The sequence below is a fragment of the Chamaea fasciata genome, unplaced genomic scaffold (assembly GCF_029207755.1).
Source record: "Chamaea fasciata isolate MVZ Bird 193981 ecotype frontalis unplaced genomic scaffold, bChaFas1.0.hap1 SCAF_2, whole genome shotgun sequence".
NCBI classification, from domain to species: domain Eukaryota; kingdom Metazoa; phylum Chordata; class Aves; order Passeriformes; family Sylviidae; genus Chamaea; species Chamaea fasciata.
Window position 1 is genome coordinate 32,886,414 of NW_027094087.1, and position 20,536 is coordinate 32,906,949.

The following is a 20,536-nucleotide window of genomic DNA, read 5'->3' on the forward strand; positions in this document are numbered from 1 at the left end:
CCATCAGTTCTCTTGCCCATTTCTGCTTACAAACAAGCATTACAAGGAGTATTTTTAACTGTGGAGTAAAACTGTGAGCTTTCTGGGAGCAAGAGGAGCTGTAAAAAAGGCAACATTTATTTTTGGTTTTGGACCTCTAAGATCGAGGTCATTTTTTGTTCCCTTAGGAAAGAGATTTTGTCCAATTCTGGTCTCAGTAACTCCTAGAGTCACAAGCTTCCTCTGTTTGGATAGTTTCACTGTTCCTGGAGAAAGTGATGGGCATCATCAAAGAAGAACTGATGGAGCCTAATTCACTCAGGCCAAGTCAGTGGAATTTCTCCAAATAGCAGCTTGAAATGGGGTGTTGAAATCCAGGTCCTAGCTGAAGTTAGCATAAAAAATACCAGTGTGTGTTGCTGTATCAGTAGCCTACAGCAGCCCCTATATGTGTTTTCATAGTGTGAAGCTTTATGCTAAAACTGTCTTATGCCAGAGTCTGCTACTGTATGCATCAGTGATTTATTTCCCCAGCATGGATATTTGGGACTCCTAAAGCAGTCCAGAAAGAGCCAAGAGATATAATACAACAGTATCCTCAAAGAGCTTGGCATTATGAAGAAAGCAAGTTCTAAATGTTGCAAGCCTTCCTTACACAGACACACACACACACCCAAATGGCATTATTTGGGGTCAGCTTTCACCCGATGTTCTTCCTCTGACACCAATTTTCCTTAAGCATTATAAACAGATAATCCTACTCACACACCCTGTCAAGCAGACAGAGCCGAGGATCATTTGTGTACTGCTTCTCTTTAAGTTGCCCAATAAATATTTCAGTGGCTCCGTGGATGAGGGACACTTACAGGACAGCTCCTCAGGAGGCACTTCTGGAGAGGAAGAGCTTTGTCTGCTGGAATCCTGTGTTTTTGCTGTGTTAATCACTGCTGTGTGTTTGGGGAGGAGGAGAAGAGCCCTGTTGCAAGGAGCAGTGGATGTTGCAGACAGCTGGGAGGCTGGGACGGTGGGAGAAAAGGAGACAAGGAGCTGCTCCTCACATTCTGGCACTGGGATACACGTAACCAGGTTTACAGCTGTAGGTACCAGCCTGGGAGGAGGCACCTTAAGGGACAGTTTCTAATTTTTATGAACAGAAACCAAGTAACTTCGTACAAAATCCCAGGCTGCCAAGGACAGAGCCACCGAGTAAGTCCAAGAAGCTTTAGGTGACTAGCAGAACAGTGGGAGGCTAATCATGAAAGACCTGAAAACCACCAGTGCTTTCGTGCTGGCCGTGATGTACATTCGAGAAATTCTTGGCGAGCTTTCAAATAAAAATAACTCCGAAGAGAAGCCCGATCGCAGCAACCAGCCGGCTCCGATTCCCTCGCTGCCTAAGAACATTATTTTTTTTCCCCTTTGAGCTTTCTCAAGCCTGAGGAGTTTCCACAAAAACTTTCCAGGCTGAGAAAGACAAAACTGCTTCCTTCAGGGGCGGAGACACCCCCCACTCGCTCCACGGAGACTTTACCCGGCGCTGAACCCGAGCAGGGGCTCACCGGATCTCCCGACGGGAGCCTGCCCAGAGGCCCGGGAGGCTGCCCGAGGGGAAGGGCGCCCAGGGGAGGCTGCCCGAGGGGAAGGGCGCCCAGGGCCAGGGGAGGCTGCCCGAGGGGAAGCGATCCCGGGGGCGGCCATCCCGGCCCGAGCAGCGCCTCCCGCCCCCGGCGCTGAGGGGGCGGGGCGTGCACGGGGGCGGGGCGCCGGGCGGTCACGTGACGCGGGAGAGGCCCGGCAAGGCCCGAGGAGGAGCTCGGCCGCCGCCATTTTCCTGCGGCGCCCAGTGCGTGTCCCTGTCCCCGGCCGGGCGGGCGCGCAGGGGGAGGGGACGGCGGCCGGGGGCGGGAGGAGGAGGAGGGGTCCCTGCTCGGGTGACAGGTCCGTCCCTGAGGGCGGAGCGGGGGCCGCCTGCGGCACGGCGGGGTGAGGAGCCCGCGCAGCTCCATCCCCCCGGCGACTCCTCCCGTCCCGGCCCCTGAGGAGGGAGCGGAGCCGCGCTCGGTTCCAGCGCCGCCAGCGAACCCGCCATGTCCGGCCAAAGCCTCACCGACCGCATCACGGCGGCGCAGCACAGCGTGACCGGCTCGGCCGTCTCGAAAACCGTGTGCAAGGCCACGACCCACGAGGTCATGGGCCCCAAGAAGAAGCACCTGGACTGTGAGTAGCGGGAGGGGACGGCGGCCCGAGGGAGCTCCCCGAGCGTCCCGCCGAGGAGCGGGATTGCCCGGCCTGTCCCGGGCTCCCGCTGCGGGGCTGCCGCCCATCGCCGGCCTCGTGGGGACGGGCAGCCTCCTCAGGCGGAGCAGCGCCGGGTTTCAGCGTAGGGCATAGCCGGAGGGCGGGGGCGTAGGGTCGGGGACGTGGCGATGGAGAGCTTGGGAGAGGCTGCTCAGTGTATGTGCTCTCCAAAAGGGGCCTTGCCGGCTCTTCCTTATGCACAGGGCCCCGGACAATGTGAGCTTCTGAAGGACGGGACCTGCCCCGTACCCCGTTCTTCGGGAGAGAGAGAACCACGGAGGCCAGGCAGAGGAATGGGCTGCAATTTCCTTACTAATTGATCTCATTTGCGTCGTGCTAGGGCAGCACTCCCCCATTCTCTAGGGGAGGTGCAGGAGTTTCAGGAAGGAATTGCTGATCAGTTATCTCAATTATGTCCCAGGTAATCTATTAGGGAAAAAAAGAATCCGTCTTTAACAGTCATGTAAATCTTCTGTGTAAATATGTGAAACGACTGTGCGAGGGGCAAATCTCTCTCAGTAAGGATGTTCTTAGTCTTCTTTCTTGTCTGTCTCATTCACTTGGGAAGATGTGTCTAAGACGACTTCTTTAGAACTTCAGTACCTGATCTTAACATACCATCCAGGGTCTGGCCATTTTTCAGCTTCTGTTAAGACCAGATCAAAGGTGGGAGGGCTTAAAAAGGTTTTCTGTCAACTGTGATCTATCCAGGTGACTATGAAGAGAATGATGAATACCAAAGTTCACATTAGTGTGTCTCCCACTAAGCTGTAAGGTCACAGGGCTGAGGAAGTTCTTGGTCTGAATACCTGATTACCTTGCAGCAGTTTATTCTAGGCCTTTTAAGGACAGCCCCCCCCACTCCCTTTCACTTTCACAAATACATAATAAAAGATATTGGAGGGGTGTTTGTGTCTCTGCCTCCTATACGTGTGTGCTTTCTCCCTTCCTCCCACACCCACGTCTGCAGGAGGTTGAGCCTTCATGAGTCTGGAGTTTGTGCCTTCTGAATTGCTCTGCATCCAAATGAGAACACCAGATGATAGTAGTAGGATTCATTGTGCTGTAGTTCTTTCTTCCTTCCACCAAAACGTGTGCATCTTAAGGGCTTAAGAAATTCTTATTCTGCAAGTACCTGAGAGCAATGTGATTATTTTTTTAGGGTAGCCCCAGAACAGCTGCCTCTGTCTCTTTTTGGTATTTTCTCATTCATTTTATCTTTGGGCTGAAGATGATCATAACTGAGTGGTCTTGTTATTTTTGGTTAGCTAAGGGTGTCAGAACACTGAGGAAATCTTTGGGCTTTGAGTAACTTGCTGACAGGTAGAGAAAACACCTTGTCATATGGCATATGTCTGAAATCATGGTATTACTGGATTTCACACAGCAGAAGTGAGGCTTTCTGGAAACAAACTTTGTCAGGTTTAGCCTGTAATAGTGCTAAAAGTCCAGTTTCACTAATAAGGCATTTAGGAGCTGAATTATTTTGTGCTCTAAGCCTTGTTGAGAAGAATATGAAACTGGCCAGGAAACTGCTCTTCAGGTGGGGGTGTGTGTGTGTAAAAGGGTGTTGTTCTGAACAGGGCTGCTGGGGCACAACCTAATGGAGACCTGAAGGGTTCCTGGGCTTCCTTAGAAAGCTGTCTGCTAGTTTCTGCATGAGAAGACCAATTCTGTGTTCCTTTTTTCTGCTGTAGACTCTCAAGAGTTTTAGTTTCTGCCTCTCTCTGAGAATTCTTTTATCAAAGCAATGCAAACTTGTTGGTTTGGTTTTTTGGTTTTTTTTGTTTGTTTGTTTTTTTTAAATGAATCTCTCTTTTTGGTGGTTAAAATAGATTGTGCGTAGATGTTCTGTATGCTACCCTAATATGTTTGTTAGAAGTCTCTGTTCCTGGCATCAGGAAATGACACATGGTCTTGTATTTTGAACTTTTTTTTGTTCATACCCTGTATGGTTGTGTGCTTTAAAATAAATATCTTTTACACAAGCTGTGACTCAAGCCCCATTCTGAACTATTTGTACAAATCTTCCTTTTACAACAAACAGTTTAACTTGGGAAGTCCTATGAACTGACATCTTATTGTAAATGACAATTAATATACCAGTCTCCAGAGGCAACATGCTGCCTTAATATTTTTCTCATTATTGCTTATTATGATAATACAGTTCAAACTTACTTCACTCTGGATTGTGTCCTGGGTGAGTGGATGAGTTTTCTTGTACTGTCCTGTAATGAAGTCTCAGTTTTGTGGTGTGTTCCGTGACCATGACATGCATTCTTGTTAACTGTATTTGTTGTACAGATCTCAAGATTTCTGACTGTCCTGTTACAGAAATTCTTTCTTCATGAAGCCTGAGCTATCATGAACAGATTTAACTAGCTCAGCCTCATGTTAACTCATAAAAATGGAGGGAAGTCTGACATAGACACTCGTGAATGTAATTATTCCTGTTCTTATTTATCCTGCTCCTGACAGTGTATGGAGTTTGAAAACTGAAGTGCTCTCCATCTTGGGTTACCTCTCTAACGCTCAGTGATGGTTATCTTAGTCAAGGAAGGTACAAAGGAATTCTTTCCTTAGCCATGATGGTTAAAATGTAATACACTTCAAAGAATGCTTTCTCTCCCATTACAAAGCTTAATTGTTTGGTTTGAGGGAGAAAGACTTCTAATTTACAAGTGGACATGGCTTATGATAGGCAGTAACATCATCTCGAAGCTCCATACTTGAATCTATGATATCAGTTTTTATTTCTGTTTGGAAGGTCCAGCCTTAGAGCTGGCTTAAGGATTCTGTTTGGTAATCTAAATAATACTGCTTTTTTTTTTTTTTTTTTAATGGTAGATTACTGTTTTACAGAAATCAGGTTTAGTAGCCTTGGAACCCTCAAAGCAGAGTTCATGAATTTCTCTGATGGAACACCTAGTTTCCCTAGGACTTTGTCCCAGTTTTTACACCTGTCTGAGCAGTGGGAGCACTAAACTGGTTTGTGGGTTTAACTTGCACACTGAGATTGGCACAACCCTTTCTTTCTAGTTAGCTTTGTGTCCCCACATTGAATGATGGATAGTGATGCTAAGAACAAGTGCTCTAGGTTGTTTGAATATAAATGGTGCTGGGAAACTTGTTGCCAGATTTCATTCCTTCTTTACATGATTCTGAGAAGGAGGTGTGCTTGTGTGTGCACGTGTGGTGGATAGTTAATATTAGGGATACCTGAAGTTAATGCCAAGTAGATTTCCCTGGGTTGGTTCAGTGGAGCTGCTGTAGCAGCCACGGCTCAGTAGCACAAAAATGTTTGTGTCCATGTGCCTGTTGTGGAGTGTGCTTAGAACAGCTTTGTTGTGATGCACATTTAGGGTTGGCCTCTTGAATGAGGGTGGTGTAGTAACCCTGTCAGCTTGTAGCTAATGGAGTGGCCCTCTTTAAAGGGGAATGTGGATGGATGACATGGAAGGAAGTTGTGATGCTGTAATTACCCATTCTTAACAGGAAATATCTCTATAATTAAGGCAGAGTGTAATTTCCTTGAATTCTTTTTGTAAAAGAAAATGTGTATGTTTAAGGGAGACAGTAAATCAGAGCCCTGCTCTGTGTTGGGCAGATGCCTGGGAGAAGCTGTGTGAGTGAAAGTGAACTTGAAGGAGCTTGTTGGGAACTTTATTCCTAAGTTGCTGGTGTCAGCTGCTTTGGTTTTGTCTAGAGGCTTACAACCACGACAGAGGAAAGCTCAGCTAAAGATTTGCTCCATGTCTGTGCTGGGGACAGCTCCTCTTTCAAAATGAGATGGTACGAAGCAGATAACTTGTGGAACTGAGGGACAAGGATCATTGCTTTTCTCTGGATCACCCAAGAGATTTGTAGAAAAGCTGGGAAAACCAGCGTTGGAAGGGTTCACTTGCCTTTACATGCTAAAGTGTAACTGGGTGATGAGGTGAATGAACTCCTGGTTCTGTGGATACTTCTGTGTTCTCCAGTAGAAACAGATTATCCACATTCCTTTTATGGCATTGTAGTGCTTCAACAAACATATTTTGTCTCTGGTTTTGGCAGAATCACCTGAAGTTTCTTGCAGCTTTGCTTCCCATTCTGTAATTGACTTAAATTTCTGGAGGCAATCCATTGTTATTTTTGCTTAGAAATGTTCTTTGTAACCTGTAATTATTTCAAATACAGATAATTGCTTTTTTACAACTTTCTTTTGAAGTATTCAGTTTTCTCTCTAAGTTTTTTTTTTTCTTTGATTCCTTCACCATTTCTTTCTTTGGCCAACTTTCTTACTTTTTACTGGAATTCCTTTGGAATATTTGTTCCTGCCTTTTAGTAGAGTATTAGAACTATCACACTCCTCCTGGCTGCCAGAGGGGCAATTTTCTATTACAGCTGCTCATTTGCAGAAAGAATAGCCATGGAGTTGTGCAGCTGTTGTTTTATTTTCCTTAGCCTGGAGCAGTATTCTGCTTCAGATGAAGTAAGAGGCAGGAGCTAAGGAGGAGAAGCTGTAGAACACCTGCAATCAGCTTCCTACGAATCTTCATACCACCATTGTTTCCCATTAACTGTGATTATTCAGACCTCTTGTAACTTTGGGCTATAGCTCTAGTTGAGATTTTTTTTTAATTTTTTTTTTTGGTTTTTTTTTTTTTTTTTTTTTGAAATGGTGCAGTCATCTCTTGCATTTTCTAAAAGGGATACTTGGGAGAAGCATTCTTTTGCAGCTCAGCCTGTGACCTAATGATCTATTTCAGTCTTTAGTTCCTAATCCTAAAATCAGTTTTTGATTTGTAGATGTGAAAGCTCTAACTTGTCCCTGATGACTTATCTCAGAAAGTAATGGTCGTTTGCATAATAATACAAGAGATGACTTATCCAACCTCGAATTTACAGCTTCCCAACTTTTGCATTTGTTGCCTCATGTGAAGTACATGATTTGCTGATGATGGTAGAATTCTGGGAAAGTTCACTTACAAAATGTTGCCAATGTCTGGCTCCCTCTGGAAAATGCAACATTGTTTCTGAAGCAGAGACACCTTTTGTATTTGAGAGCTTGATTTATTAAACATCTTTCTTCAATTGAAATTTCTCAATACCATTAAATATTTTCACTCAAAACATCCTGCACATCAATTAATTCTTAAAAACAGTACATAGTAGCTTTACTACTGGTAGGATATGTGCACTTTTCTGTAAACTGTGGAGAAGCTGTTTCTCAAGCATGATAAAAGAATCAGGTAAGAATTGCAGGTGACTTGTTTATAAAGCCTCGCAGCCCTCTACTGGGGCAGTTATTGAGTATTTTCAAGTAGTTTGCCATACAAGCTTCAGGCAGTAATCTCAAGGATGTGTCCTTTTGAGTATTTTAGCAAAATCTTCTGCTGCAAATTTTGCTTTTTGTTCACGAGTATGTGAATTTAACCATTTAGATTTTCTGTTGATCAAAGCCTTAACTCTGTGAGTAGTTGCAATTTGGAGCTTAATGTCATCTTGCAAAGTCTTGGGCATGAGAGAGATTTTATTACTGATTATATCTGCAGCTGATTAAAAGTAACCAACAGTTAACTAACAAAAAAAGAGTGCAATCAAGTGCAAAGAAGCTTGTGTTGCTATGGTTTGGTGTTTTCCTTGCTCTTCTGGCCATTTTCTCCACTGTGCAATATGATCATGAGTGGGCAGGTTATGAACTCTCAGTAACTTCAAAGTAACTGTATCCTTCAAAATGTGAAGAAGAGATATTGTTCTACTTTGTATTTCACCCCTAGTTTATATCAGAGCTTTATCGATTGCCTGGCAGTTTCTAAACTTAAAAATGAGGTTAGTCAATTCAGTGCTAATATGTGGTAGCCTCAAATCTACTAACAGTAAATCCAAGTTATGAGTAATGTGTCACAGATCAGGTATTGGGATTTGAGAAATTAGGGAACTAAACTGTATTTAACTGTGTGAGGATAACTTCATGAAGTTAAGCCTTTCATTCAGATTTAGCAAATACGCTGGATTTTCTGATTGTGACTAAAAACCCCCTGTGCTATTTCGCTAAAGGAGCTTTATTAAAGTAATGCTGATCTGGATCATTTGCAATATTATACAAGGGTAAATTAGGCTTTTATAAGTTTTCCCTCAAAAGAGAGGGTGTAAATTAACAAGATCTACATCAAAATTTGACTTGGGCCTGTTAATTCACAAAGTGAAGCGAATGAGAATTTACTGGAGTGAACATTAGTGGCATTAAGGGAAATCCTGAGACTTTTATTCAGGTCAGGACATTAGCGTCGAAACTAAAATAAATAAAAAAATCTCCCAAAGTGGGATCATACTCTGAGCTCTCCTATATCCTTTCATTCATACCTATGTTCATTTACAGAGTTCTCATCAACTCCTTTTTTTCCTTTTCTCCTGAAAAGACACTTTGGAAGTCTTCACTCGTTGTCCTTTATGACTTCCTCCCAAGCAAGCAGTCCTTCAGTCATAACATTCCTGTGCTCCAGCCGCGGTGCCATTCTAGCAGGAGGGATTCTTTCACTGAAGTGGGAAGTGAGAAGTTGCATGGGTTGAAACTGCTATGGTATTTCACATATTTACTCTAAATATGGTGCTTGCAGTAGCTCTGCTATTCCAGTTGCTGGCTGTGTGTTATGACATCAACAAAGTGTCTGTATTGTTTGTAACCTTTTTTGATTTTTTTTAATTGTTAATTTAATAAAATTTAAAGCATGAATTGTGAATCCTTCATAACACTGTTTCCTAGGTAAATAATTAGTGTAAAAACAAATTTTCCATGTTCATAACTTATAAAAAAGGATATCTTTTACCCATTTATAAAAAGGTGATAACGAGATTCATATCATTCCTTAATTACTTTTGTTCAGAAAAAAAGAAAAGTTAACCCAACAAAACCAAACCGGCCCACTGCTATTCATCTGCCCAGTGTAAGTTTCTAATGTTACCATAGTAAACTAGATTTCAGATCTAAAGTGGGTAACATACCAAGTTTTAATTTAAAAGTCAGGCTACAAAGCTATAGACAGAGATAAGCATGTTTTAAATACTTATTTTCAATTAAAAAAAAAAAAGTCTTTGCCTTCAATCTGGCAGTAAATTTACTCAGAGCAGCTCTGGTTGTCTGTGATGTCTGCCAGATGAGAAGGTTGAATGTCTTGGCTGTCAAAAGGTAGAAGTTGGTGTCTGTGTGTTCCTTGGTGTTCTTAAGGGCTGCTTGTAACTCGCTTTGCTGTTGAGAATGTTTGGGTTTTTCTGGGGTGGATACTGACCTGTAAAGTGAACTGATGTGTTTCTGTACCTCTCTTCTGCTGTTCCAGTGTGTGCTTTTTGTCTTGGGTTTAGTTTTGTTATGTAGCATGTCCCTCTCTTCCCCTCTTCTTCCCATTTGTTCAGAAACTGCATCACCATTTCACCTCCATTTGCTTGCAGTTGCACTTGGTTTGTTTGGCTGATACCTCCACTCTTGCTGAGAAATGGGTCAATATTTAATTGGAAATGGGGTCACACTTGAATTTGCTTTATCTCCTTTCCTTCTCTCCCTGCCCAGTATCTCCCTGCCCCACCACAGTAGTTTGTCATGATTGCAACCTGTTTCAAACATCATGAGTTTTTCTGTTTAGTGACTCTGTATTCTGGATCTGACCTTATTTTTAATGTGAAGTGTAAAACCTTGTTTGAACTGTTGTGATGGTGAAGTCTCCATCCAGGGAGTAGTGGTATTATTTGATCACATTTAATTCTGTCCTTTTTTCTATTTGCCAGAGGCCATTGGTGTTCATAATTCAGCATGTATACTGTTTTGGAGAGATTAAAAACAACTTTCATTTAAAAATCAGTTTGTTAGGAGTATTTACTTGATTATGTATTGCAGTCTCATGTGGTTCTAGTTCCCAAGCAATTCTTCATTTCTGGGTTGATGTAAAGCTGGCTTCCTCGAGTCTTGCTTACTCATGAAATGCCTTCATTCTTCTGCCTCACAAGGGGCACTTGAGTTTAATATTTATGTAAGTAGTTATGTGAGTTGGTAAGCTTCAGTGCTGAAATTCAGGTGTTTTACTTGTAATTACTTTTTATTCATCATGAACCACAACTAGTTCAAATCCTAGTTGCAGATAAAAAAGAAAAAATGTCATTTTGAACAATGTCCTTGTGTTCTTTTATTCTCTTGAGAAGTGAAGTTTCTTTACTGTTTAGAAATCTACTGGAATCCTTAGGTAGTTTTCAGTTTTGAGCTATTTCTCTGGATGTCCATGTCCCTTAGCTTTCATTGATATAGCCATGCTCTGATCAGTTGGTTTTTATTCAAATGACTGAATTTGGATTTATTATCCTTTAAATCAGTTTTTCTGGTATGTATTAATAACCTGTCTGAAATTCATTAGGGATTATTTCTCCCTGGAGTGTTTGCATTTCAGTCAGGAGTGTTACAGTGCAGCACTGCACACTAAGATTTAGAGTATCAAAAATACAGGTGAGGTGGATTTTAATCATAGGAATAAAAGAAAAAGCCCCAAATCTGAACATCTCTGCATTTGTGGACTGTAGTTATTTCTGGTAAGGATATGTCATGCATAGTAAGTTGTCACATTTGATTAGCAGCTGAATGGAAAAGCTGAGAATGCACAGCTCTCAGCTGTAAGCTGTTTGACACGCAGGGACTAGTACACTCTTTGTTGGGCTTAAAGGAAAAATGGTTGTCTGGATGCAGACTTGTATTTTAAGTTATTGATAGTTAATAAGGAGTGAGTCCAAGCTTTTTTCCTGACCTGTTCAGTTGAAATGCTTTGCCACTATGTTGCATCACTTAAGCCTATCAAATGTAACATAAATCAATCATTAATCAATTTCCAAGCAGGTTACTTTGCATTAAAGGTCTGGAATATAGGAAGTTTGTTCCAGTGCTGAATTTGGTGTGTAAGAGGATGGAAATCCAAAGTTTTTGTGTTAGTTCTCAAATACTAGGGAACAGCACAGTTAGTTTAACTTCTGAAATTTGTAATTTCATTGCTATGAATATGAATTTAATATGCCTGGAATTTCATTATTATGAATTTGAAGCTCATGCATCAAGGGGCTGATTTTTCTCTCTTGGTTTCCTCGGGGTTTTTTTTTGCTTTTTGTTTACACGTAGTTTATGAGGAGACTTTCTTCATATTTAATGATCTGTAAGTAAAATACAGTGAGCTGGAGGAAATGCTTTTGTCCTTATTTTAAGCTGTTAATGAGGAGTCTTTATAGACAGGAATGTGGTCAGTCTCTTGGTATATACTAGGGCTGACACAAGATTTCTTAACACAAGTTTTACCAGAGCTCCATATTCATTTTAGCTCTTTGAGGTTTTGACCAATGAACAAGTCTTACTTTGAAGTAAATTGAATAACTAATTTTTGTCTTTTTTGAGCTTTTCTTATGAAATAGTTAAATTTTAAGGATAGGATCTGGCCGAAGGTCTTTCCTTTTACTGAAAACCAAAAAGCAGATGTTATTTACTACTTCTCTTGGCTTTGGTTTATCTTAGAGGCTGTTTGTGATGGGGACATGCCTTTGTTCATGGTAAACAGAGAAATTCCCAGCTGAAAGCTGGGGATACTGAGGAGATCTTTCTGTATACAATTTCCTTTACTCGTCCAGTTTCAAACTTGAGAGTTTGAAATTCTGTGTTGGCTCTGAAACTTTGTGAGACTTTATGACCCCATGGTCACTAATGAAGGGCTCAGGAGCAGTCTCTGAAAGTGAGGCATGAGGGAAAGAACTGATTTGGATTTCTGAAACCCATAACAGCGTTGCTGTAAAGAGGGTGTGTTCCCTTTGGTAAGGCCCTCTGCTTTATCTACTGAAAATTAGTGTGTGGTCCTGGAAAAATTCAGCTTCCTTTTTACTCTGCATGTTACATGAAGGTTGTTCCTGCACCGTCCTAACCTCTTACCACAGTATATTTTAAATTTTTTACTCTGAGCAGCTTTGACATGGTCTGTAAGGGGATGGTTTTGTTGTCCCCTTGTAAAAAAAGTGCAATTCAAATGTGCATTGGAGATGTGCTTGGGATGAGCCAGGGTGAGTCTTGTTTGGTCAGAGAGCTCCAAATATCTCATGGGAGATGTTTGTCTAAATTGAAAAAGGAAGTAAAAGCTAAATTAGGCAGGCATTTCCAACATTTCTATTAATAGAATGGAAGAATTTAGCTGTACTTTTGCTTGACTGCCTCCCTTCATGGAAGAGCTGCACACTCACAGTACATGAGTGTCAGCTGAAACAATTTTGTGGTGATATCTCTGTTTTTATGGGTAGAGAGGTGGGTTTTTTGTTTTTTGTTTTTTTTTGTTTGTTTGTTTGTTTGTGTGTTGGTTTTTTTTTTTTTTTTAGCTCTTGTGCTCTGCTTTATCCAGTTTTCTAACAGTTCATGTCAAACTCTGATCCTGTTTCGGTCAAAAGAAAAGGTATGAAAGTGGCTGTCAGTAATAGATCTCCTTAAATGAGTTCACCTACTTTAAGTGCAAAAAGTAAAATAGATTGTATGGAATTTATGGAGCATGCATTAAAATGGCTGCAGAAGTGCTCTAAATCCATGTAAGGTGAACTTTCCTTGTTGCTTAAAAAGTAGTAGTTTATAAAGTAGTGACACTTTTTTAACAAAATTACTCGAAATTTGCACGTCACCAAACACATTGACGTGAAAGAAGCGGTTTCTTGGGTTTTGTTGTACTTCTTTCTCCTATTCCTGATGGGGAAAAATGAAGATTAGTCTCACTTAGGAGTAGACTGAAGTAATCTAAAAATGTCTTGTGTGCAGAGTAATTTTTTTTTTTTTTCAATATAGAGAAAGGTGAATCTCAGCCACATTGTGCTAAACTGTGTGTTCAGTCAGACTGTTCCATATAACACCAGGGAGTACAAAATTTGGCCTATTTGGTCTCTGAGATACCAGCTCAAGTACCCAACTGTGTAAACCTGTGCTGGCCTGTGTGATTTTCTGCCAGTCACTTTGTAAGGGAAGGATGGTGTTTGATTTTCAGTGAGTGATAAATATTTGAAGTTGGAAAATTTGCTGCTTTGATCATTCAAATAATTCAGATATTTTGTTAAGGGTTTTTTTTTGTTGTTGTTTCTTTAAGAAAATAAGTTGTATGATATAATAGGCAAATAGTCTAAACTGCTTTCCTCCTTAGTCTGTTAACTGAGGTTTGGTAAGGACATTTTTGCAGCAACCTTTGGGCAAGTGTTTTTAGTTTATAATCTTGAGGGTTGCTATTTTGAGGCTGACCAGCTTCTTCTATAGAAACTTCAAGAAAAAAAATATTCCTCAGCAAACCTCCTTCATGAAATCTGTTTTGTTTGTCACTTGTTAGCCCAATTGACAAACACATGATTCAATTGCTTTTCCCCTCTTTTCAGGTTTTTCCACTTTTGTTGGGCTGCTTAGGTCATTGTTTATAAGCATTCAAATCAGAGCTACATTGAGACCTGTTAAGCTGTTTAGTCAGCTGGAATTGATCATCTGACAGGACACTGCTGTATGTATTTCCTGAGAGCCACAGTGAAGTGAGATACATAGATAATCCATACAAAATAGGAAATGCTGCATAGCTGGATTGTAGGATGATGTGTGTGAAGTTTATTCATGGTAAAAATCTGTGTTGAAGCTATCATCTGGGGAGGTTTTCTCCCATAGCTGGGCATTGTGCTATTGATAAGGAAAAGCATTTGCACCGTTTTGTAATAAATAGTACTAATTTTTAAAATCTAAATAATTTGGACTTCTGTTTATTTTATGCCAGAAAAGCACCATTTGCAGTAATTTTATATATTGGAATGTTGATACTTACTATATTAAAATGAACCCAAATAAGCAATTTTTGTATCTCTATGATGTTGGAAGAACATGATGTAATAATCAAACCATTTTAGAATATGGCTTAAACCTTTTCAGTCATAGGTGCAAAAAATTCCCTTTCTTTTTTTTTTTTTTTTTTTTTTTTTCCTTTATCGGGTTAATTTTGAAAATCTGTGTCAATGCATGAAAAGCAATAAAATGTGGAGTGTAGGTTTTTAACCAGTAATACTACAGGGGCAAAAGGACCTGCAGTAGATACTGACACACCTTTAGACTCTCTTGACAGTACAACATGGACTCTTTGCAAAAGGAAACCTATTTCCACAAAATTGTAAGTTTGGGGGTTGGTTGGGTTTTTTCCAGTAGTTAACCAGAAGCTGTAGTGGGTGGTATCTACCAAGGAATGTGTTCTGCCATGCATAAGACATACACGTCGTCATTGGCAGTTTCAGCACTAATGGAAGAAGGCAAATACAACGGCATAACTCCTTCCACTTAAATACATGCTTCCTGACAGCTCCCAAAGGCATTCAGGAAAAATGTGCTGTTCGTGCTCAGAGTTAGATTTTGTCCAGAAGAAAATTTGATTTCCAAAAGCTTGTTTGAAAATGGGAGAGAATAATACACATTCCAAACAACTTTGATGGAGTAAGACTATTGAGCTACTGAAATGAGACAACTATTAAAATAGGAAAAGTTCAGGTCAGATGACTTTGGTTTTCTCTTATCTTTGGTTTTGTCTATTAAACTTCTAATTAAAGATGCTGCACTGCTGTTCAAAGAGAAAAGAATGTGAAGTACATGTGTGTGATTCATTCCAAAGTAACAAAGGTCTTTGGAAGTTTTTGGCTTGAAGTTCAGTTCAGTGAGATGTGGTGGCAGGAGGTCCCGCTCCCGGGTTTCAGTTTCACCGTGCTCTACTGTTATGGGTACATCACTGCTACAAAATTGCTATCTGGTGCCTCTTTTAGAATAAAGGGATGTGCAAGGTAAACATCTAAGAATCACCAAAATGACACTTGTATGGATACTCTGTGTATTTAGAAGATACACATCTTTAGATTCAGGAAGAGTGCTGGAAGTGTTTCCTGCCAAAAAGGTGCTCTGCCCGAAGTGTGGCCTTTTCTCTGTTTGCTTCTCTGTAATGCAGGATTAAGGAAGGCACAGGTGTCTGAAGTTGGCATGGGCTGAGAGAGCTGCAGTTGTTCAGTATGGTTACAAGAAGGCTTTGGGGAGACCTCACTGCAGCCTTCCAGAACCTGGAGAGGGCTTGTAAAAAAGAGGCAAGAGGGACTTTTTATGCAGGTAGATAATGACAGGATGGGGGGAGATGGCTTTAAACTAACAGAGGGTGGGTTTAAATTGCATTCTAGAAGGAAATTCTTTACTCAGAGGGTGGTGAAGCATTGGAACACATTGCCCAGAGATGTTGTAGATGCCCAGTCCCTTGGAGTGTTCAAGGCCAGATTTGATGGAGCTTTCAGCAGCCTGACCATGAGTGGCATCCCTGCTGTGGTGGGGGTATTGGAACTAGATGATCTTTAAGGTTCTTTCCAACGTAAACCATTCCATGGTTCTGTGATAGGTACCTTGACAGTCTTTGGGTTTATCTTTTAATGGATATCATCTGTCTGCCTTACAACCAGGTGAGCTCAAGTTGAGATTAGGAGTTCGTTGCAGGATTGAGGAGTGTTAGATACTGTAGCAAACCCTAGTTATGTTAAAGGCATACCTTCTCAGAAAGATAGAAGTTGTCTTGCTGCAGAACTACTGCAGAGTTGTGCTCATTGAGGATTTTTTTTGTTTGGCAGTGTCTGCTATTAACAAAATCCTTCCCCTGTTCCATGGATTGGGCTGCAGTAATGTTTCTGTACCACTGCGAGGCACTTGTTGGTACTATGCCTGCATCCAGAAGGTATCCAGAGCAATCTGCAAGGATTGGTTACATGCTATTGGCAGTACAACAGCAACTTGGACACGTGTTTCACAAGCCTTGTTTTAAAAACATGTCTGTTAGCACAACTTGGTTTTTATTGTATGGAGGTGTAATAGCTATAGAACATTTACAGGTCCTTTGGAGCAGAAAGGGAGGGCTTTAATTACATACTATAACCAGAAATTTACAGTGTGCAAAGGCAGATGGCTTGGGCACTGTTCTGTCAGAGACAGAGAACAGTGTGGTAACATTCAGTGTGTACATGGTAATGAAGAGATCTGAGGGTTAATATCTCTGGCATCACAAACTGGTCTCTCAGCTGTCTATAAACCATGTTATGTGCCTTCTCTATGCATCTTAAGGTGAAATCATAGGATAAAGTCACATGTATGCAGCCTGCTTGAAATACCTTCATGTTTGCAGTAGGATATAAAAGCAGTGTTAAAACTATGCAATTTTCAAAGTAATCTTCATCAAAATTAAAATATTCCACCTAATGCAGATCATTGTGCTTCCATCCATCCACTATGTGTTACTATTCACACTATAAATATTATATTGGATGCTTAAGTATTATTATAAATTATTATTGTATTTAGTATAGTAATTTACTGTTATACACTAATAAATTAAATATTTATTTCAATATCAAGCCAATGGCTGTCATTCAAAATCAAAGCCTGCCCAGCCAGCTGTCCTAATGTGTTCTTAAACAACAGTTCTCATATAGAATCCTTAGGGCATGTTCCTGATTTCTTGCTTGTCAGAACATGAGATGGGATGCATCCTCAAGTGTTTGCAGCTATGCACTCTGGAAATACTGATAATCTTGAACAAAGAACTAGTCATAATTTTATTCATGAATGCATTGAAATTAGCATGTGATCAGTGAAAAAGAATATTGGCTTCTCCCTGGTTTAATTAGGCCAGTGGGTTAAATATTCAGATTGAATGTACAGTGTATGCAAGAATTGTCATGTTAGTTGGCTGATAGATACAGACATTTTTCATCTTTTAATCAAGGATCATCTTCAGAATATGATTCACAGGCTCGTTATTAAGCATGTTTGTAAAGATAGGATCAAGGCTCTAAGTTTACAGATAGTTTTCAGTGGGAATAATGTGCTAGGGTACGTGTGGGAGCTAATAATTATTTTGGACTAGATTTCATGATAAAATTCTTTGAAAGGGTAGTGCAGGAACTGAATGTAGATCAAAAGTATTCAGTTTTAGTATGTCTTGCATATTTCTCAGTATTAGGGAGCTGAAGCAATTGTTTATTTGTTCTGTTTTGCAGAAGAATTTACTCTTAAGAGTGGGTGGCAGCTGGAAAATTAATCTTTAGAAAGGTAACTAATGTATTTTAGATACTTTTGTATTGATTAGTATTTTAAGATTTTAACGAAGAGAGTTCTCTCCTGGTTATAACAACTGATAGGTACAGGTCACAGTCGTGGGTTTTAGTGTGTTTTTTCTTTGACTCTCAACTTAGTGGGGCAAGAGAGTGCTGCTTTAATACAGACTGCTTACAACACTTGCCCACGGATTGGAAGGTACTTAAAGTGGGGAATATGTCCATCTGCAGTTCTGATGGTGCTTTTTATTGGTAACTGGTGTGTTGGTACACACAGTGTGTTCACAGAGAATTGCATTGTCTTGGGGATGTTTGCAGCTGGTCTTCAGACCAGGATTAGAAGATGAAGTTACACTGGTAAATTGTTGTAGTGCTCTATGAATGCTATGTCTAAATGTGTAAAGAAGGTGTAAAACTTGAATCTAAAAGGATTGTCTGAATGTGCAGGAGCACTGCAAGAGGGTTTGGCTCACTTAATTTTCGTTATGAACCACCAATGTGAGAATGTAGGAAAGATGGGCATCCCTGCATATGCCTGTAGAAGGTAATAATTTCCATTTATCCAATTGGGACACTGTATTTAACTATATATATAAATAAAATATACATTCATATGTGTGCGTGTTTATATATATAAATCAGTGAAACTGTAGAGAATCCAGAGGAGGTCAGATGAATGAAGAAGACTGAAAACTTAGGAAACATTGAAAGAAAATGATTTATTTTATTAAGAAAGGAATTAGTAGTTTTTCCATTGTGTTGAAGTTTTTTTATGGAGAGTATGGATGTTCAGTCTCTGCTGAGAAGCACAAGGGGAATTTATTTTTTAATCTCCACCAGAACATCTGACTTTTGGGATATTAATCTAAGAAATCTTGGAACTGTAGAGACGTACAGTAACCACTGAAGGCTGAGGCAGACACCTTAGAAGGACTGAGGATGTCTGTAGTGGGATGGTTGAGTAACAGTCACTCACTGGTGCCAGAAGTGGGAGGACTTGTCCACTTCCCTTTTTCCTCTCATTCTTCTTACCTTTGCATGTCATCATCTCCTTTTCTTGTGACTTTTACCAGTTTTGGTCTTATGTGAGCCATTTTTTATCGTGTAGGATAATGAAAAAACTATGCTGTGTTGTGTCACCTCATGTGTCATTCCCATTATCCCACCCACCACCACTGAGGTCAGGGGTTTTTGTGTGTTTTTTTTTCTATTATGAGAAGTTAGTATGGTTCGGAGAAGTACACTAGGGCTGGCATAGCATAAGCAATGGAAGTGTGTGAAGGTTTGCAGGTAGAGACAGGAATGGGACCACCCTGTCTTGTCATGAGTTATCATGAAAACATATCCTGTGAGTTATATATCATGAATTTGTGTTGGTCTAAAATAACAAACTTCTGCAATGTGTTAAACTTGCATGAAGGTCTGGGTGAGTTAAGCTATGATTTGTGTCCAGCCTCTAGAAATGTTGGGGTAAGGCAGTAGTGGGTTAACTTGTAGCAGTAGCCATAAAAGCCAATTTCATTAGCTCCAAGTCTGGTCAGTTGTGAGTTTAATAGCCTTTCCTTATGTACAGAAGGAAAGGAAGAGACTTAGAACTGAACAAAACTAATTGTCACTGATAGTGCTTCCACAACTGGATGATACAGGAATGATCTTTAGAAGATCATTCCTCAGAGGGATCCAGGCTCCAACTACCTGTATATTTAGTCCACAGTCTGCAGGAGCTGACTGGAGCCTTTTGCTGTCCAGAGGTTCTGGCCAACATGAATTATTTTATAGGTTGCTGATCCTAAATGTGTGTGTAAGTAATTTATTCTGCTATGATGGTTTGGCAGTTCAGGTTATTATCTTACACTGAGCTTTAGAGAATCAGCTGCTCTTGTCTGAGAGTGTAACATGATTCTTTCCAGGATGAATAGAGCAACCTAAAATTGCCTTTTTTTTTTTTTCCAAGGAGAAATGTATCTGATTAGATAGGCAGATAAGAGCAAGAATTATGGTGTTTGTATTTTCTAAACTGCTCAAGCTTGTTTATGTGCTGTCAAGGTACACTGAACGCTTGTGTAAATCTGGTTGTAACTGTTCTTGGATTAATGATACAAATGTATTTGAAATGAGAATGTTGTATTTACAATCTGTGGCTGGAGCTGTTGAGGCAATATTTAGCAGTATTTTAATATTAAAATGTGATGAGGATACTTGGCAAGTTTAGATGAAAGCCATGTTCAAGCCTGTCTTGAGAAATCAATTCTCCAAAGGCAACATAGCCACACTTGTCATTTCCACAATGTTTGTAACTGGAGAAGTTTGAGTAATTGTTACGAATATTAAAGGAAGTGGTCATATGGCATCTTCCAGTGTGTAGGAATTAAGATATAGTAAAATAGAAAAAGGAAAATCGTGTGACCTACATGATGGTTTGAGTTGTGCTTCCCTTATTTTTAACTTCTTTTGCTGTTTCGTTTACCAATGCTTTGTTTGTTGAGGAGTTTTGCTAGACACTGCTAATGTTTTTTAGATAATTCTTTGTTGAAAGCAGTTGTTCAACTGAACTAATTTTTACTGTTTTTTGCAGAAAGTATCTTAATTAGATGATTAGGTTTTACAGTTCTCAAACAGAAGTAGTAAGTTACTCAAAGTGTTGCCATATGAGAAAAATGTAGAGTTAAAAGATACCTGAGGCAGTAATGCTGAGTTCACAGGGTTACTGACAGAGATTTAAAGTGATTTCTAAGAATTCCAATTAGGAACAGCAGTTTTAAGTTGGAGAAAGAACATTATAGTCTTATTTGAATTGGAAGAAAAAGGCAAGATGCAGCTTGATGAAATGAAAATCTGAATTTTTGGCTATAGAGCAAATTATTCAACATTATAATAAATCTTTTCTTAATTTTTTTATCTTGCTTATCTAATAAAAATTAGGTTAAATCATAGTTCTTTTTAAACATGGAAAGCTCAGAATAGAATTAGTCTTCTCAGATTTTTTTAAACTCTTCCATAAATTGTTTTCTAAGTCAGTGCATGTAGCTGTTAAGATGCTGTTTATATGCAGAGAAAGAATTCTCAGTGGAAATTTTTATTAATTTTAAATGTGTGGTCCAGATTTCCTTGTCCACTTCCTCGAGGGGATTTGGGT

At 40.1% G+C, this 20,536-nt stretch overlaps 1 protein-coding gene across 4 annotated transcripts in view; it reads left to right on the forward strand.

The window, feature by feature from the left end:
* The first annotated feature begins 1,833 nt into the window (after positions 1-1,833).
* The window catches only part of PICALM (phosphatidylinositol binding clathrin assembly protein), a 66,897-nt gene continuing 48,194 nt past the window's right edge, over positions 1,834-20,536 (forward strand). The window contains exon 1 of one of the 4 annotated variants that reach the window (XM_066175611.1): positions 1,834-2,196. In XM_066175611.1, coding sequence (XP_066031708.1) covers positions 2,067-2,196 — 130 coding nt within the window. In that variant the 5' untranslated portion in view covers positions 1,834-2,066. The remainder of the gene's footprint in view (positions 2,197-20,536) is intronic. The other 3 variants (XM_066175608.1, XM_066175609.1, XM_066175610.1) reach the window with 3 other exon arrangements.